We start from the raw sequence: 16,634 nt of genomic DNA, 5'->3' as shown, positions 1-16,634 counted from the left end.
TCCCCTTGAAAACTGACTTCTTGCCTCTGCCTAATTATGGAAATTAGAAATAAAAGCTACTGGAAACACTCAGCAGATGAGACAACATCTGCAGAAAAAGAATCGGAGTTAATGTTTCAGGTGAGAGACTTTTTGTCAGATCCCTGAAAGAGAAATGAAAAGGGTAAATTTAAGCTGCAGATGTGGGCAGTGTAAAACTGCCTCTTCCCTCTCAGTCCTGATGCAGGGTCCCGACCCAAAATGTCGATTTATGCCTCTTGCCTCCACGGATGCTGCTTGCAGTCCTTCCAGTACTGTTTTTTAATCCACTTTCCAACATCTGCAGTCTATAATCTAAAATTGACGTTTTTATCTCTTTCTCAGTTCCAACAAAGGGGCTCTGACCTGAAGTGTGAAGTCTGTTTCCCTTTCCACAGGTGCTGCCTGACCTGCTGAGTGTTTCCGGAATTTTTTTGTTGTTATTTCAGATTTCCAGCACCTACAAAGATCTTTGTTTATTCTTCCTAGGGAAGTTATATGCACAGAAACTTCTGACATTTGCAACTCTTAATGTGAAACCTGCCACAGCACTTCCTGCCTTTCTGTGGTTTAATTGGCAAACATTGGAGAGACTAAGGGAGCTAGGGCTATACTCTTTGGAGAGAAGGAGGATAAGAGGAGACATGATAGAGGTGTACAAAATATTGAGAGGAATAGATAGAGTGGACAGCCAGCGCCTCTTTCCCAGGGCACCAATGCTCAATACAAGAGGCCATGGCTTTAAAGTAATGGGTGGGAAGTTCAAGGGAGGTATCAGAGGAAGGTTTTTTACCCAGAGAGTGGTTGGGGCATGGAATGCGCTGCCTGGGGCAGTGGTGGAGGCAGGTACATTGGTCAAATCCAAGAGATTACTAGATAAACATATGGAGGAATTTAAGATAGAGGGATATGTGGGAGGAAGGGGTTAGATAGTCTTAGGCGAGGTTTAAGGGTGGTCACAGCATTATTGGCTGAAGGGCCTGTATTGTGCTGTACGGTTCTATGTTCTAACATTGATACTCTCAGCACATGTATAAAACAGGGTTGGACCAGTTCCTAACTTGCGTAAAGATTACATCACGTAGAAGGTCAGTGAATTAATGGGTAGCAGATCATTTGATCTCCTGCACTAGTTTTGGTGTCCTGAATTTCCCAGTGTATTTTTTTTCTCTTGTTGGCCTTGTTTGTTGGGAAGTTGTGGGAGGTTGTGGGGTGGAGATGTCTACCTCTCTCAGGAGATGTCACCAGGTCTTTTCCACCTGTTATTATCACACTTTCCTCAGGCCATATTCTTAATAACACAAGAACAACTTCTCCCCCCCCCACTGCTATCAGACGTCTGAACCAATCACCTCTTTCCCATCCCCTTCCCAGTGGTGCTGCCACGTTCTCAGACTCTTAATTCTACCTCTTCCGTTATTGTCACTTTAGCATTTCTTTTTGCACTACTTCAGTTTGCTCTCCTATACACCATTCCGTTGTTTTGCGCTTGTTGCTGTATTTATTGTTGTATTTATTAGTCAAGCCGAGTTTATTGTCATGTGCACAGGTACGGTGAGGTACAGGTACAAAAAACTTACAGCAGCATCGTAGGCACATAGATTCAGACAACAACACATAGAACATAAATTATACAAGTCAGTGAAGAAAAAAAGGCTGTACAAAACAAGACATTAGTGCAAACCAAAACACAATCAGAGTCAAGTCCATGGTACTGCCACTATTTTGTTACCATGTATACTGTTTACTCTGTGAGCTTCACGTGAACAAGGAATTTCATTGCACACTGGTGTGTATGACAGTAAACGAATCTGAATCTAATAAACACTGCTAGACCAATCTATTTCTTTTCTCCTTAGCTGACTTTGGCTTCTGCGCTCAGATTACACCCGAGCAGAGCAAACGAAGCACAATGGTGGGCACTCCATATTGGATGGCACCTGAAGTGGTGACAAGAAAAGCATACGGTCCCAAGGTAGACATTTGGTCGTTGGGAATCATGGCGATTGAAATGATTGAGGGAGAACCTCCATACCTGAATGAGAACCCCCTGAGGGTAAGATTCTTTCTGTTCTCTTGATTTGATTGGTAGAGATATTAGCTGAACTCAACCTTGCCATACAGTGGTGGGTAGGCTTAATTGTGCCATCATCCTCATGGCATATCTATGGCCAATGGTAGACCTCCCTTGTACCTATGGGTCTGTGCTTAAAACAGAAGGGATTGGTGCTGAGAGGGAAAGCTGTTGCAAGTTCCCTGAGCCCAGGTCATTGCTGCTGCTGTTGTACCACTGTATGATAGGTAATCACAATAATAGGTTTGATTGACTCCTACTCCTTTGTCTCCAACAAACCTCATAACTGTATCCCACCCCAACCAGCTGCAGACCAGAACCCTACTGTTCTGTCCTGACACTTCTGAGATTGGTAGAGATCTACTTTTTTCCAGAGATGATACTTTTGCCTCCCATCAAGGGCTGGAGCCCCACTACGTATCTAAGATGCTAGCTCACCAGGAACTGAGTAATGCTGGTGTCCTGGCCCATTTTTATCCCTTCATCATCACACCAATTAGTCGTTCATTAATCTCACTGTCCCTCGTTGCCAATGACCGACGTGTTGGCCACTAAGCATCAACTCTTCAGATGCAATTTATTGTCCATGAATTGATTGGAGGATATGAAAGGGCCTACAATCTATGCAAGTCTCTTCATTCTTCAGTAAATTTTCCAGGCTGCTCCTACGTACCTCTGCACTTCCTGCCATAAAACATACTTTGAGTGGTTTTGCAATCCTGTTGGCAAGCACCTTTTGCAATTTTTCTTCCCTTCAACCCCACCTCCACTGCATTCATCACCCATCTGCGCTGTCTGTTCCTGGCCTTCAAGCTTTCCAGATCTGATGTTAACATAGAACATAGAACAGTACAGCGCAATACAGGCCCTTCGGCCCACAATGTTGTGCCAACCTTTAAACCTCGCCTAAGACTATCTAACCCCTTCCTCCCACATATCCCTCTATTTTAAATTCCTTCATATGCTTATCTAGTAATCTCTTGAACTTGTCCAATGTACCTGCATCCACCACCGCCCCAAGCAGCGCATTCCATGCCCCAACCACTCTCTGGGTAAAAAAGCTTCCTCTGATATCTCCCTTGAACTTTCCACCCATTACTTTAAAGCCACGCCCTCTTGTATTGAGCATTAGTGCCCTGGGAAAGAGGCGCTGGCTGTCCACTCTATCTATTCCTCTCAATATTCCTTCATTTCACAGCTCTTCCTGATATTTATTGCACCACCATTGATGGTCATGTTTTCAGCTGCCTTGGTCCTAAGATTTCTCTCCCCAAGCATCCCTTCTCCTCACCACCACCCCCCCACCAACCCCCATGCCCAGTCTCTCTCTTGCTCTCTCTGTCAAATGTCACAAACTTACGAATGAGGGACAAGAGAAGGCCACACGACTCCTCTGGTCTGCTCTGCCATTTAATAGGCTCATGGACTCCCACTATAAGATAAGATTTCTTTATTAGTCACATGTACATCGAAACACACAGTGAAATGCATCTTTGTGTACAATGTTCTGGGAGCAGCCCGCAAGTGTCGCCACGCTTTCAGCGCCAACATAGCATGCCCACAACTTCCTAACCTGTACGTCTTTGGAATGTGGGAAGAAACCTGAGCACCCGGAGGAAAGCCAGCAGTCACGGGAAACACGTACAAGCTTCTTACAGACAGCGGCGGGAATTGAACCCGAGTCACTGGCACTGTAATAGCATTATGCTAACCGCTACACTACCATACACGATAACCTTTCACTCCCTTACTCATCAAGAATGTATCAAACTCTGCCTTAAAAATATTCAAAGGCTTTGCTTCCACCACTCTTTGAGGAAGAGTTCTAATAGATTTGCGACCATCTGAGAGAAAAGAATTCACCTTGTCCCTGTCTTAAGTGGGTAACTTCTTTTCAAATAGTAACCTTGGTTCTAAATTATCCCACAAGAGGAAATATCTTCTCCACATGCACCCCTCAGGATCTTACATCTTTTAATCAAGTCACCTGTCATTCTGAGCTCCAGTGGATACAAGCCCAGCCTGTCCAACAGTTCCTCAAAAGACAATCCACTCTTTCCAGGTATTAGACTATTAAACCTTCTTTGAGCTGCTTCCAATACAGTCACATCATTCAGTGATGAAACCAGTGCTACACACAGTACTCCTGATGTGGTCTCACCAGTGCCGTACAAAACTGAAGCATAACCTCATTAATTTCATATATAGTTCCCCTACTAATAAACAATAATGTTCTGTTAGCTTTCCTAATTACTTTCGCTACCTAACTTTTCGTGAATCATGCACTAGGGCACCCAAATCCCTCTGCAGAGTTGTTTTCTCTGGAGTGTTGGAGGCTGAGGGGAGACCTGATAGAAGTTTATAAAATTATGAGAGGCATTGATAGAGTAGACAGCCAGTATTTTTCTCACAGGGTCAAATTGTCTAATACTAGAGGGCATGCGTTTAAGATGAGAGGGGGTAAATTCAAAGGAGATATGCAGGGCAAGTTGTAAAAAAAAGAGTGGTGGGTGCCTGGAATGTGCTGCCAGGGGTGGAGGTAGATATATTTAAGAGGTTCTTGGGTAGACATGAATATGCAGAGAACGGAGGCATATGAACCATGTGCAGGCAAAAGAGATTAGGCATCATTAGCTTAATTAGTTCGATACAACTTCATTGGCCAAAGGGCCTGTTCCTATGCTGTACCTCAGAGATCTGCCACCTCTCACCATTTAGATAAATACTTTTTTAGTTCTCCTGCCAAAATGGACAATTTCTCACATTATACTCCATTTGCCAGAGCCTTGCTCACTCCCTTAGCCTATTACATCTCTTTGTAGCCTCCTTATGCCCTCTTCACAACTTACTTTTGTACCTGTCGTGCGATCAGCAAGTTTAGCGAAAACCTTTGGTGCCTTCAACGAAGTCATTTGTAAAATGTTGAGGTCTCAGTCCTAATCCCAGTGGCACACTACGTCTATCCTCTGTTTCCTGGTGAGCCAGCCAGTTTTCTATCCACACTAGTATTTTACCTCCTACACTACGAGCTTTAATAATAATATTTTGTCAAATATTCATGTGTTAATAATCCTGATAAATGCTTGAAACTTTTGATTATGTTAAACACATTATATTTGTACATCTGTATAGAAAAATTCTGGGGCAGTGAAAATATTGGCTTCTTAGCATCAATAAATCATTTGCCCTAATTAATATTAATAGATCTTTTGTATTTTAATTTAGTTTTTCAATTTTTGTTTTTGCCTTCAGGACTACTAATGTTCTATCAAATTCTATAAAGGTGCGACAGCTCTTAAAGGGAAATCAGCTGCTTAGCTTTGGGGAAGGACTGCATTAGAGGGTGTTAACTAAAGAGTCTCTGACTGTTAATGATTGACTCTGTGGCCTCTGTTTTTAACTAAAGAATAGGATTGTTCTGTGGGCAAGGGGTAGGGTGGTATTGAATGAACAATAAGATGAGATATCTTTATTAGTCACATGTACATCGAAACACACAGTGAACTGCATCTCTTTTTGCGTAGAGTGTTCTGGGGGCAGCCCAAGTGTCGTCACGCTTCCGGCCCCAACATAGCATGCCCACAGCTCCTAACCCATACGTCTTTGGAATGTGGGAGGAAACTGGAGCACCCGGAGGAAACCCACACAGACATGGGGAGAACGTACAAACTCCTTACAGACAGCGGCCGGAATCGAACCCGGGTCGCTGGCGCTGTAAAGCGTTACACTAACTGCTACACTACCGTGCTTGCAATAAACTTGCAAGCCTGATATTTTGACCCCAAACCTTGTTCCTATCTGATCCCTGTAAAGGTTGCTGACCTTACTGCTAGGTAGATAGCAGTGGGAATTTCAGAGATCCAGTAGCCCTCTGTTTAGCTTGCTAAAAAACGAAACCAGTAAATGTTGGAAATACTCAGCAGGTCGGTCCATATCTATGGGAAGAGAAACAACATCAACATTTCAGGTTGGAGACCCTTCATCCGCTAGCATGTTATTTGGAATTCTAAATGGCAGTCGGTCAGATTGTGCTGAGCAGGGAGTGACTAAGACCCCAACTCATCCAATCCCAAACCTTGCCCCTGGCAATCCCCCACCAACATATCCCTCCACCATATACACACAGACACACACCCTCTGCAACTGAGTCTCCTGCCTTGTTTCAACCTGTTTTGGGTGGAACTGAGGGAACTTCAAATCAATGCCATAATGTTTATAACTGAATAATAAATGCAAATTATTCATAGTTTGATACTTTTTGCAATGGGTGAGAAGTTCAAGGGAGATATCAGAGGGAGGTATTTTACCCAGAGAGTGGTTGGGGCATGGAATGCGCTGCTTGGGGCAGTGGTGGAGGCAGGTACATTGGTCAAATTCAAGAGATTGTTAGATAAGCATATGGAGGAATTTGAAATAGGGGGATATGTGGAGGAAGGGGTTAGATAGTCTTAGGCGTGGTTTAAAGTTCGGCACAGCATGGTGTGCCGAAGGGCCTGTATTGTGCTGTACTGTTCTATGGTTCTATGGTATGGTTTGGTTCAATCAAGATATCCATCAGTTTCTTAAAATACTTAATTACTTTGTCATCCAGGCTCATTTAATGCTATGCTACATGAAAAGTTTTGGAAGTACAAAAGCAAACAGTTAAGAACTGAACAAAAACTTCCATGAGCTCAATGTTTTCATTCTTCCTCTGGCAGATATCGATTCAATTAATTGCATTTTATGAAATCTCATTTTTCTAGGCGTTGTATTTAATAGCAACAAATGGCACTCCAGAGCTGCAGAATCCTGAAAAGCTGTCGTCTATATTTAGGGACTTTCTTAATCGCTGCCTCGAGATGGACGTGGAGAAGAGAGGCTCTGCCAAGGAGCTGCTCCAGGTGAGATGAGTCGACAGGTTTTAATATAGGTGCCCAAAATTATTTAGAGTTAACAAGAAGGAAATGTTTCCAAGAGAGTCAATAACCAGAGGGCAGAGGTACAAGATAATTTGACGAAAGAACCTTGAGAGGGGTTTTGTTAATGAAATATTTATTTCCACCAAGAGTTGGAAAGTACTTTCAGAAAGAACATTGGGAACAGATTCTGCAGCGACTTTCAGAAGTTAATTATTAATACCCTTGAAGGAAATATTTGCAGGTCTTTGGGGAAGAAGAAGGGAGTTGGACTAATTGGTTGGATATTTCAAAGAGCCAGCAAGGATACAGTAGGGTGAATAACCTCCTTTCATGTTCCAACAGACTTTGGAATGGAAAATGGTAAAGTCTCAATCTATTTATAGAACATGGAACAGTACAGCACAGGAACAGGCCCTTTACGCCACGATGTCAGTGCTGAACACAATGCCAAATTAAACTAAGTCTCTTCTGCCTGCACATGATCCTTCATCTAAAAGCCTCTTAAACTCCACTACCGTGTGTACGTCCGCCACTAATGCTGGCAGCCCATTCCAGACACCTACCACTCCCTGTGTAAAAAGAAAAAAATATGCCCCACACATCTCTGTTAAACTTTCCCCTTCTCACCTTAAATACATGTCCTCTAGAAGAGAAACAAAGGACTGCAGATGCTGGAATCTAGATGAAAACCACGGTGATGCTGGAGGAACTCAGCAGGCCAGGCAGCAGCGGTGGAGAAAAGCAGGTGGTCAATGTTTCGGGTCGGGAGGAGGTATATAGGGACTGGGCATCCATGGTGAAGATGAGGTTGTGCGTGCTGGAGAACTTAAAGTTATGGAAGAGTTGGAGAGCGTGTGATGTGTCACGGACGTAGGTGGGAAGGATTGGAACAGGGTGGACAGGATAGTGTCCGGGTAGGAGGATACGAGCTCCGTGGGGCAAGACCATGCGGAAACAATAGGTCTGCTGGGACAGTCCTTCTTGTGGATTTTGGGGAGGAGATAGAAGGTATATAGGGACTGGATGTCCATGTCCTCTATAGTGTTTGACATTTCTATCCTGGGAAAAAGATTCTAACTGTCTACCCTATCTATGCCTCTCATAATTTTATTAGCTTCTATCAGGTCTCCCCTCAGCCTCTGACACTCAAAAGAAAACAACCCAAGTTTGTCCAACCTCTCCTTATAGCTCATACCCTCTAATTTCAGGCAGCATCCTAGTAAACCTCTTCTGCACCCTTTCCAAAACTTCCACAAGCTTCCTGTAATGGGGGCGACCAGAATTGCACACATTACTCCAAGTTTGGCCGAGCCAAAGTTTTATATAGCTGCATATTTGAGTGGTGATTTTCCGAAATTGCTTCATCAAAGCACGTAAGTTGAAATTAGTCCAGTTGGATCCTTTATAATAATTCTCCCATTGGTTCCTGTCATGCCAATATTGTTGAGGTTGGCAGCATTCTCACTGTGAGGCAGGAGGTTTAGATTCAAGGCCAACTTTAGAGAATTTATGCACCTAATCCTGGCTGACACTCCCAGTGCAATACTCAGGGAGTTTTGCATTACTGGAGAGGTAGACTTTGAGGACGAGACATCAACCAAGACTACATTTGCATGTTCCAAAATAAAGGATGTGATGGGACTATTCAACAAAAAACAGTTCTCCCCAGTGTCCTGGCCAGTACTTGCCATTCAGAAAACTATGCAGATTAACTGCTCAGCCATTTCACTTGTAGATCATGGGATCTTTCACTGTGGAATTTTTGTGAATTATATTTTGGGGACCTGGGCATCATTGACAAGGCCAGCTTTAGCTGCCCCTCAGTTAATGCCCTGGAGAAAGTGGCGGTGAGGCCTCTTGAATCACTGCAATACTTCTGGTCATAGAGTAATGCAGCATGGAAACAGGCCCTTCAGCCCAACTGGTCCATGCCGACCACAGCATCCTCTCTGGTAGTCCCAGTTGCCCGTGTTCGGCCCGTAACCCTCCATGCCCTCCTCTCCATGTACCTATCCAAATGCCTCTTAAATGTTGCAATTGTACCCACCTTGACCACTTCTTCTGGCAGCTCATTCCAGGTACACACTACCCTCTGTGTAAAGAAGTTTCCTTTCAGGTCTCTTTAAAATCTCTCGCTAGGTTGAGCGAGCTAGGGCTTTTCTCTTTGGAGAGAAGGAGGATGAGAGGTGACTTGATAGAGGTGTACAAGATGATAAGAGGCATAGATCAAGTGGACAGTCAGAGACTTTTTCCCAGTGCGACAATGGCTAACACGAGGGGATATAATTTTAAGGTGATTGGAAGAAGGTATAAGGGGGGTGTCAGGGGTATGCTTTTTACACAGAGAGTGGTGGGTGCGTGGAACGCACTGCTGGCAGAGGTTGTGGGGGCAGATACATTAGGGATATTTAAGAGACTCTTAGATAGACACATGAATGATAGAAAAATAGGGGGCTATGTGTGAGGAAGGGGTTAGATAAATATTAGAGCAGGATAAAATTTCAGCACAACATTGTGGGCCGAAGGGCCTGTACTGTGCTGTAGTGTTCTATGTCCTTACCCTCTTGTATCTGTGCCCTCTAGTTATGGACTCCCCAACCCTGGGGAAAGGATTGACCGTCCACCTTATCCATACCTCTCATGATTTTATGAACTTCCAGGAGGTCACCCCTCATTCTCCTACTCACTAAGAAATAAAGACCCAGCATGGCCAACCTCTGCCTATAGCTCAGGCAAATAAGAGCACGTCCAGGATTTGAACCCGGGACCTCTTGCACCCTGAGTGAGAATCATACCCTTAGACCAATGAGCCAGCTCATTGATGAAGATGCTCCCCATGCTGTTGGACAGGGAATCGCAGGATTTGGACCCAGTGATGGGTGAAGGACCAGCAGTGTAAGTGAGGATGGTGTGCAAGGAGAAGAGGAACCTGGGTGTTGGATTTCTCCGCTCCTGACGCCCTTCCATCCCCGAACAATGGTGCCTGCATTTCAGAAATTATCAATTGCCTTGAGGCAATTTGAAACGATTTGAAAAGATAAAAACTGGAATAAAAACAGATAATGGTATGGACACTCAGTGGGTCAGACCGCATCTTTGGGAAGAGAAACAAAATTAATGTTTCAGGGTCTGACAAAGACCCTGCTTCCAGCATTTTCTGTTTTTATTTAGATTTCCAACATCTGTAGTTTTTTTTTGATTTTCATTTACTTGAAGATGAACACTATATGGACCACTGCTGAATTGAATGACAAGCAAGGTTTTCAGTCTCTCAGAGGCCAGATGTTTGATTCTTGGGGAAACCGGGCATCCGAGATGTCCAACTTCTTTTCTAACCGGGGTTTCCCCTGACTATGGTCAAGAGAGCTCGCACCTGTATCTCTGCTGTTCCCCACACCTCCTGTCTCACCCCCACCCCTCCCAGACCCAACAGGGATAGGGTCCCCCTTGTCCTCACACTTCATCCCACCAGCCTACATATCCAACACGTTATTCTCTGCCACTTCCGCCGTATCTCAATGGGACCCCACCACCAAGCATATTTTCCCCTCCCCACCCTTTTCTTCCTTTCGCAGGGATCGCTTTCTCCGTGACTCCCTAGTTCACCCCTCCCCCACACCACCCATCCCACTCCCACCCCGGGAACTTTCCACTGCCCCCGCCATAGGTGCAACACCTGCCCCTACACCACCTCCATCGCCTCCATTCAGGGATCCAAACAGTCCTTTCAGGTGAGACAGAGATTCACCTGCACCTCCCTTAATATCATCTACTGCATTCGGTGCTCTGAGTGTGGTCTCCTCTACATTGGTGAGACCAAACGCAGTCTAGGTGACTGTTTCGCAGAACACCTGCGCTCCATCCGTAACCACGATCTGCATCTCCCCGTTGCCAGTGACTTCACCTCCCCCTCCCACATTATCACTGATATGTCAGTCCTCGGCCTCCTCCACTGCCAGGAGAATTCCAAGTGCAAACTGGAGGAACAGCACCTCATTTTCCGTCTTGGAAGCTTGCAGCCTAACGGCATGACCATTGAATTCTCCCACTTTAAGTAATCCCCACCCCCCTTCCCCACACCCCCCCCCCCCTCCACCATGCTTCTTCCCTTTCCTAGCCCTTTTTTATCTCTCTCTTACCTTTGACCCCCCCCCCCCCTCGGTGGATCTGCTCTCCCCTCCTCCCCCACACCTGCCTCTCAATCTCTTACCTGCATCTACCTATCACCACCTTGTGCCCACCCCACCTCCCCTCTTTTGTCCACCTGTCACTGGTCTGCTTTTCCCTCCCATATATCAGGCTTCCCCTTTTCCTATCTTCAGTTGAAGAAGGGTCCTGACCTGAAACGTTGACTGCCTGCTTTTCTTCACGGATGCTGCCTGGCCTGCTGAGTGAGATGAAGGGTCTCGACCCAAAATATCAACTGTCCATTTCCCTTCATAGATGATGCCTTGACCCGCTGGGATCCTCCAGCAGACTGTGTGTTGCTCTCAAACCTGAAACATGAACTCAGAATCAGATTTATTATCACTGTCTAATGACGTGAAATTTGTTGTTTTGCGGCAGCAGTACAGTGCAAAGACATAAAATTACCGTAAATTACAAAATAAATAAATAGTGCAAAAAAAGGAATAATGAGGTAGTGTTCATGGGTCCGTGGACCATTCAGAAATCTGATGACAGAGGGGAAGAGGCTGTTTCTGAAACGTTTAGTGTGGATCTTCAAGCTCCTGTACCTCCTCCCCGATGGTAGTAATGAGAAGAGGGCATGTCCCAGGTGGTGAGGATCCTTGGTAATGGATGCCTCCTTCTTGAGGCACCGCCTCTTGAAGATGTCCTGGATGGTGGGGAGAGTTGTGCCCGTGATGGAGCTGGCTGAGTCTACAACCCCCTGCAGCCTCTTGCAATCCTGTGCATTGGAGCCTCCATACCAGGCAGTGATGCAACCAGTCTGTTTCCCTGTTCTCTTTCCTCAGATGCTGCCTGACCTGCTAAGAATATCCAGCATTTTCTTTTTCTGTTTCAAATTTCCACGTCTACAGTTTTTTGATTTTCATTTACCATTCAGATATTATCCATTATTATAAAGTCAGTCGAACCTTCAGAGATGTCAAAGGCGAGATTATTGTCATCTGCACAAGTCCATGTGTGCACAGGTGCAATGAAAAACTTACTTGCAGCAGCATCACAGGCACATAGCTTCAGATGTACAACATTCACAAGCAAATCATAAAATAAACATAAATTATACACAATTTTTACAAGAAAGGACAAAATTAGAGCAAAAGAAAACAGTCCATTGCAGTGCAAAGTGGTCACAGTGTTGCTGTACTGAGGTAGTGATTAGGGTTGCGCAGGTTGGTTCAAGAACAGAATGGTTGAAGGGAGGTAGCTGTCCTTGAACCTGGTGGTGTGGGACTTCAGGCTTCTGTGCCTCCTGCCCGATGGTAGCTGCGAGAAGATGGCATGGCCCGGATGGTGGGGATCTTTGACGATAGATGTCGCCTTCTTGAGACAGCGCCTCCTGTAGATACTACCAGTGGTGGGGAGGGATGTGCCCGTGATGTATTGGGCTGAGTCCACGACTCTCTCAGCTTCTTGCATTCCTCTGAGAATGAGTGTAATATGAGATAATATGTAAAAATAGATGCAGGAAACCTACACCTTTACTATTTATCTGCATGTTATTAGCACCTGAGCTGTTTAAAAAAAAAAGCCTTGCTTTTAATTAATTTTCATTTCCTTCTTTATGTTTTCTTGTGGGAACAGCACCCATTCCTGAAGGTGGCGAAGCCGTTGTCCAGCCTGACCCCACTGATCCTGGCCGCAAAGGATGCAGCCAAGAACAATCGTTAATGTGGCGAGGACACCCGAACTCCCCCCTCCGTTCCCCACGCGACTGAACAGTTCTTGATCCTCCTGATGCAACCAGTCCTCACACCTCAACCCTTTCTCAGCCAAGTTACAGGAAAGGGGGTGGAGGGGAGGGGGGGGAACACTATCAGGGCTGTACTTCCATTGTGCCATGCAATGGTTGATGCATTTTGTGTTGGGGGGGGTAAATTCTTCCCTTCAATTGCATTGGGTGTAATTACTTCTTTAAAGTGCTCAACAGTGGTACGATACAGTCATGGCACTGTGGAACTTCAGCCTGGGATGTTGGATAAAGTAAGGGGTTGGGAACAGTAGCGGGGGCTTGGTAATAGCAGGGAGAGGATCCTGTGCACTACTATGTCCACTGAACAATACCCTGTTCGAACCCAACCCTGACAAACTGGCGGGGTTTTTTTTTCATACATTCCAAAGCAATGTCTCTTGATTTGTTTCGACAGGCAAGTGCTTTCAGTTTTCTTTCTTTTTCTCCCCAATGTTCATAAGTATATTTTTGCATCTCTTTCTCCTTCTGCATCAGTCACTTCCATTGATGCTCTGATTGTGCTGATCACCTGAGTCTTCGCCTTCAGTTCAAGGCTATTCTCAAATCACTGAATGTACCGACAGGCTGTTTTATTGATTATGTACATGGAGTAGTGATTGAGACTGTAGTAATATCAGTTTTAAAACACACTGCAGCCTGGCATGTAGTTTATTTTTGTGAGTGTCCCCATCCCCATGAGATGTTTGTTAGTTTTCCAAACACTACTGCCCAAAGTAAGTGGTGCAATGTCCTTGCCTTGGGCAACTTACATGCTGCTAAATTTTGAGAATGTCTATAGTGTACAAAACTATGGAATTTTAAAAACTATGGGGTTAAAAAAAAGAATAAAAAGGGTGTGTTATAATACTTCTGCAATCGTTTTTACATCTCTGGGAAGAATGAACTGGACAAAATGATTGGCATTATCGAGGATTGGCATCACTCTGAACTGATGCCAGGGTGATTCACAAGCCAAGATTTTTCGAGCTTTCGAATTTTTCTTTCATTGTTTCGTCCTGAAGCAACAGAGGTACCGAAAGTCAGTGTGACTGAGGAACTGACTTGCCAACTCTGGGTTCGTCACCCGCTGTCCCAGTTGTAATATCTTAGTTTTAAAAAGAAATGTAGCAATAAATAAATGGAAAAGGCGGTAAAGTTTATAATTTGCATCCTTTGCTGCTTTCCACATTCACTTTTCTAATGTTTTCCAATTTTTAAGCCGTTATTGTAACAAGATGTCAGCAATTACAGCCTCTCATTTTTTGCCTTTGCTGAAGGTTCTGATGTTTTAATGTAACACAATAACATCATTAGGTCAGATACACTTCATCGGCAGGTTGGGGTATTTCTACTCTGTGTCTTCTCAATGGGCTCTGACTAAAGGATATGGCTGTGAGCTTCTGACTTTGAATCATTCCAATTAATGACTCCTAAGGCCAGGCAACGTGGGACTTCAAGGGTGGAAAGGGAGGACATCATCTCTTCCCTGAGAGGCTTCTGAAAATATTTTGTTATTTTTTAATGTCACTCAGCAGTTTCCATAGGGGAGGAAATGCATGTGTGGGGAGAGGGAAGAGATAGGTGAAACTATAGGTTAGAACAAAATATATTAGCATACCCGGATGAAAGAGAAAATTCTGAAGTAATGTAGGTCTCTTTTTATATGCATTGTGTTAAATAAAGTTGAATTTCAATTTGATTTGATAAATATGTTGTCACACGTAGCTGTAGCCTTGGTCTCCAAGGGATTAGTTAATAAGCATTCCTCAAATATTAGTCATACTAATGTGAGCTTACCGTGAATCGCAAATCAAAGAAATTATGCATGAAATATTCATTTCTTTTGCAAACAGATTGATCCTTTGCCTTCCTCTCCACACAGGGTTAAATGGCACAACCTCCTCTCTCTGAATTTCCCAAGCCCTCCTGTTCACGTTTCACTGAAAACTCCAAAATTATCTGGTCCTTTATGACTGAAGGTTCTGGGATCTTGCTGTGTGCAAATTGGCTGCCCCATTTTCTGCATCACAACAGTGACTGCAATGCTTCTTTGCCTTTGCAGCTCTTTAGGATCCCTGAAGGGAATGTGAGAAGTGCTATAAAAATGCAAATCTTTGTGTTCTCCCCAAGGTGCTAACAATTCAGATTCCAGATGCTACTAATTCTCCATGGATCGGAAGATTAAGCCAGAACCCTCCTGAATTGCACAGCCTGGTCCCACAGTTAGCCTCTATCGTGGAGTCAGAGAGAGAAACAGGTCCTTTGGATCATCCGTCACCAACCCATTTACACTAATCCAACACTAATCCCATTTTATTCTCCCCACATTCCCATCAACTCCCTCCCAGATTCTACCACTCACCCACATGTTATGGGCAATTTACAGTGGCCAATTAATCTACCGTCAGCAGAGGAACCAAAAAAAATTGAAATGCAATTGAAGAGAAGTTGAAGTTTCAGTGTCAGTGGGGGGCTCCAGTGGCCAAACCTTCAACTAAGTTGAGAGGTGTGCATCACACAAAATGCTGGAGGAACTCAGCAGGTCAGGCAGCGTCTGAGGAGGGAAATGGACAGTCAATGTTTCAGGTCGAGACCCTTCATCTGGACACGTGCGTGTCCAAGAAAGGTTGAGAAAGGAACATTGGAGGGAACCTATTGGTTTGTGGCAATGGTCCAAGGATGAGAGGGCACAGATTCTAGGTGAAGGGTAAAAAAAATACACTGTGTGGGGTGGGGGGGGTGGGGTGGGGAGTCGTCATCTGAAGCAGAGTGATGATGATCTGGAACATTTATGCCTGCAGAGAACTGGATTATGTGCAGGAGAGCAAATAAGATGATGAGTTAGGGGAGGATGGTTCTGAAGAGCTTGCTCTATGGAGCAGGTCACTTCCTTCTGTGCCATGTGATTCCACAAAGAGGTTGGGTGTTCAAGATCCACTTGGTCACACAATCTAAATAGATGTAGAGACATACAGCACAGAAACAGGCCCTTCAGCCCAACTTGTCCATGCTGACTGAGATGCCCATCTAAGCTAGTCCCATTTTCCTAATGTTTGGCCCATATCCATCCAAACCTTTCCTGTCAAGAATCTATGTCTTTAAACATATTCAAAGACACTGCTTCCATCTACCTTTTGAGGTTCCAAAGACGCCCAACTTTCTGACAGAAAACAGTTTGCCTCATCCCTCTCTTAAACAGTCAATCCCTTGCTTTTAGACAGTGACCCCTAGCTCTACATTCTACCGCAAGAGGAAAACATCTCTGTACCCACCCTTCAGTCAAATCCCTTCTTACTCTTCCAAACTCCAGCAGATACGTCCAAGCTTTCCTCAGCAGACAACCCTCCCGTTCCAGGTATTCACTGGTGTGTGGAGGGAGCGCTGGCTTGTCAGAGACCCCTTTCCAATTAAGTGTTAGGACTCGGGCCCTGACTTTCAGCTGACCGTTGACAATACCATGCCCCTATCTCAAGGGAACTCTCACCTGTGCCACAGCCAATATTTCTCCCTCCGGCAACAAGACTAAACCTGGGACCGTGCTGTGGGCAAGTTGTCTGTTCATTACAAGTTCCAATGGCCGCCCTGCCTTGGCTGCAAAGCATCTTCGGACATCATGAAAGATGCACGAGTACTTATCTGACCTTTTTCCTCAGCCGAGAGGCATTAAATACACCTATTAACGGCCCAACGTAGGCAGCTCATGGGACCAGGGACCATAGGGCAC

At 44.7% G+C, this 16,634-nt stretch overlaps 1 protein-coding gene across 9 annotated transcripts in view; it reads left to right on the top strand.

Annotated features, from left to right (window-relative positions):
* Positions 1–14,609, top strand: part of pak1 (p21 protein (Cdc42/Rac)-activated kinase 1) — a 187,545-nt gene extending 172,936 nt beyond the window's left edge. For 8 of the 9 annotated variants that reach the window (XM_052026239.1, XM_052026235.1, XM_052026240.1 and 5 more), the window contains 3 exons: positions 1,878–2,074; positions 6,838–6,975; positions 12,763–14,609. In XM_052026239.1, coding sequence (XP_051882199.1) covers positions 1,878–2,074; positions 6,838–6,975; positions 12,763–12,849 — 422 coding nt within the window. In that variant the 3' untranslated portion in view covers positions 12,850–14,609. Of the gene's footprint in view, positions 1–1,877; positions 2,075–6,837; positions 6,985–12,762 lie in introns of those variants that run through there. The other variant, XM_052026241.1, reaches the window with a different exon arrangement.
* Positions 14,610–16,634: the final 2,025 nt, after the last annotated feature.

This window comes from Pristis pectinata, chromosome 11, assembly GCF_009764475.1.
Source record: "Pristis pectinata isolate sPriPec2 chromosome 11, sPriPec2.1.pri, whole genome shotgun sequence".
In the NCBI taxonomy this organism is placed as follows: Eukaryota; Metazoa; Chordata; class Chondrichthyes; order Rhinopristiformes; family Pristidae; genus Pristis; species Pristis pectinata.
This window is presented reverse-complemented; position numbering and strand designations above follow the sequence as displayed.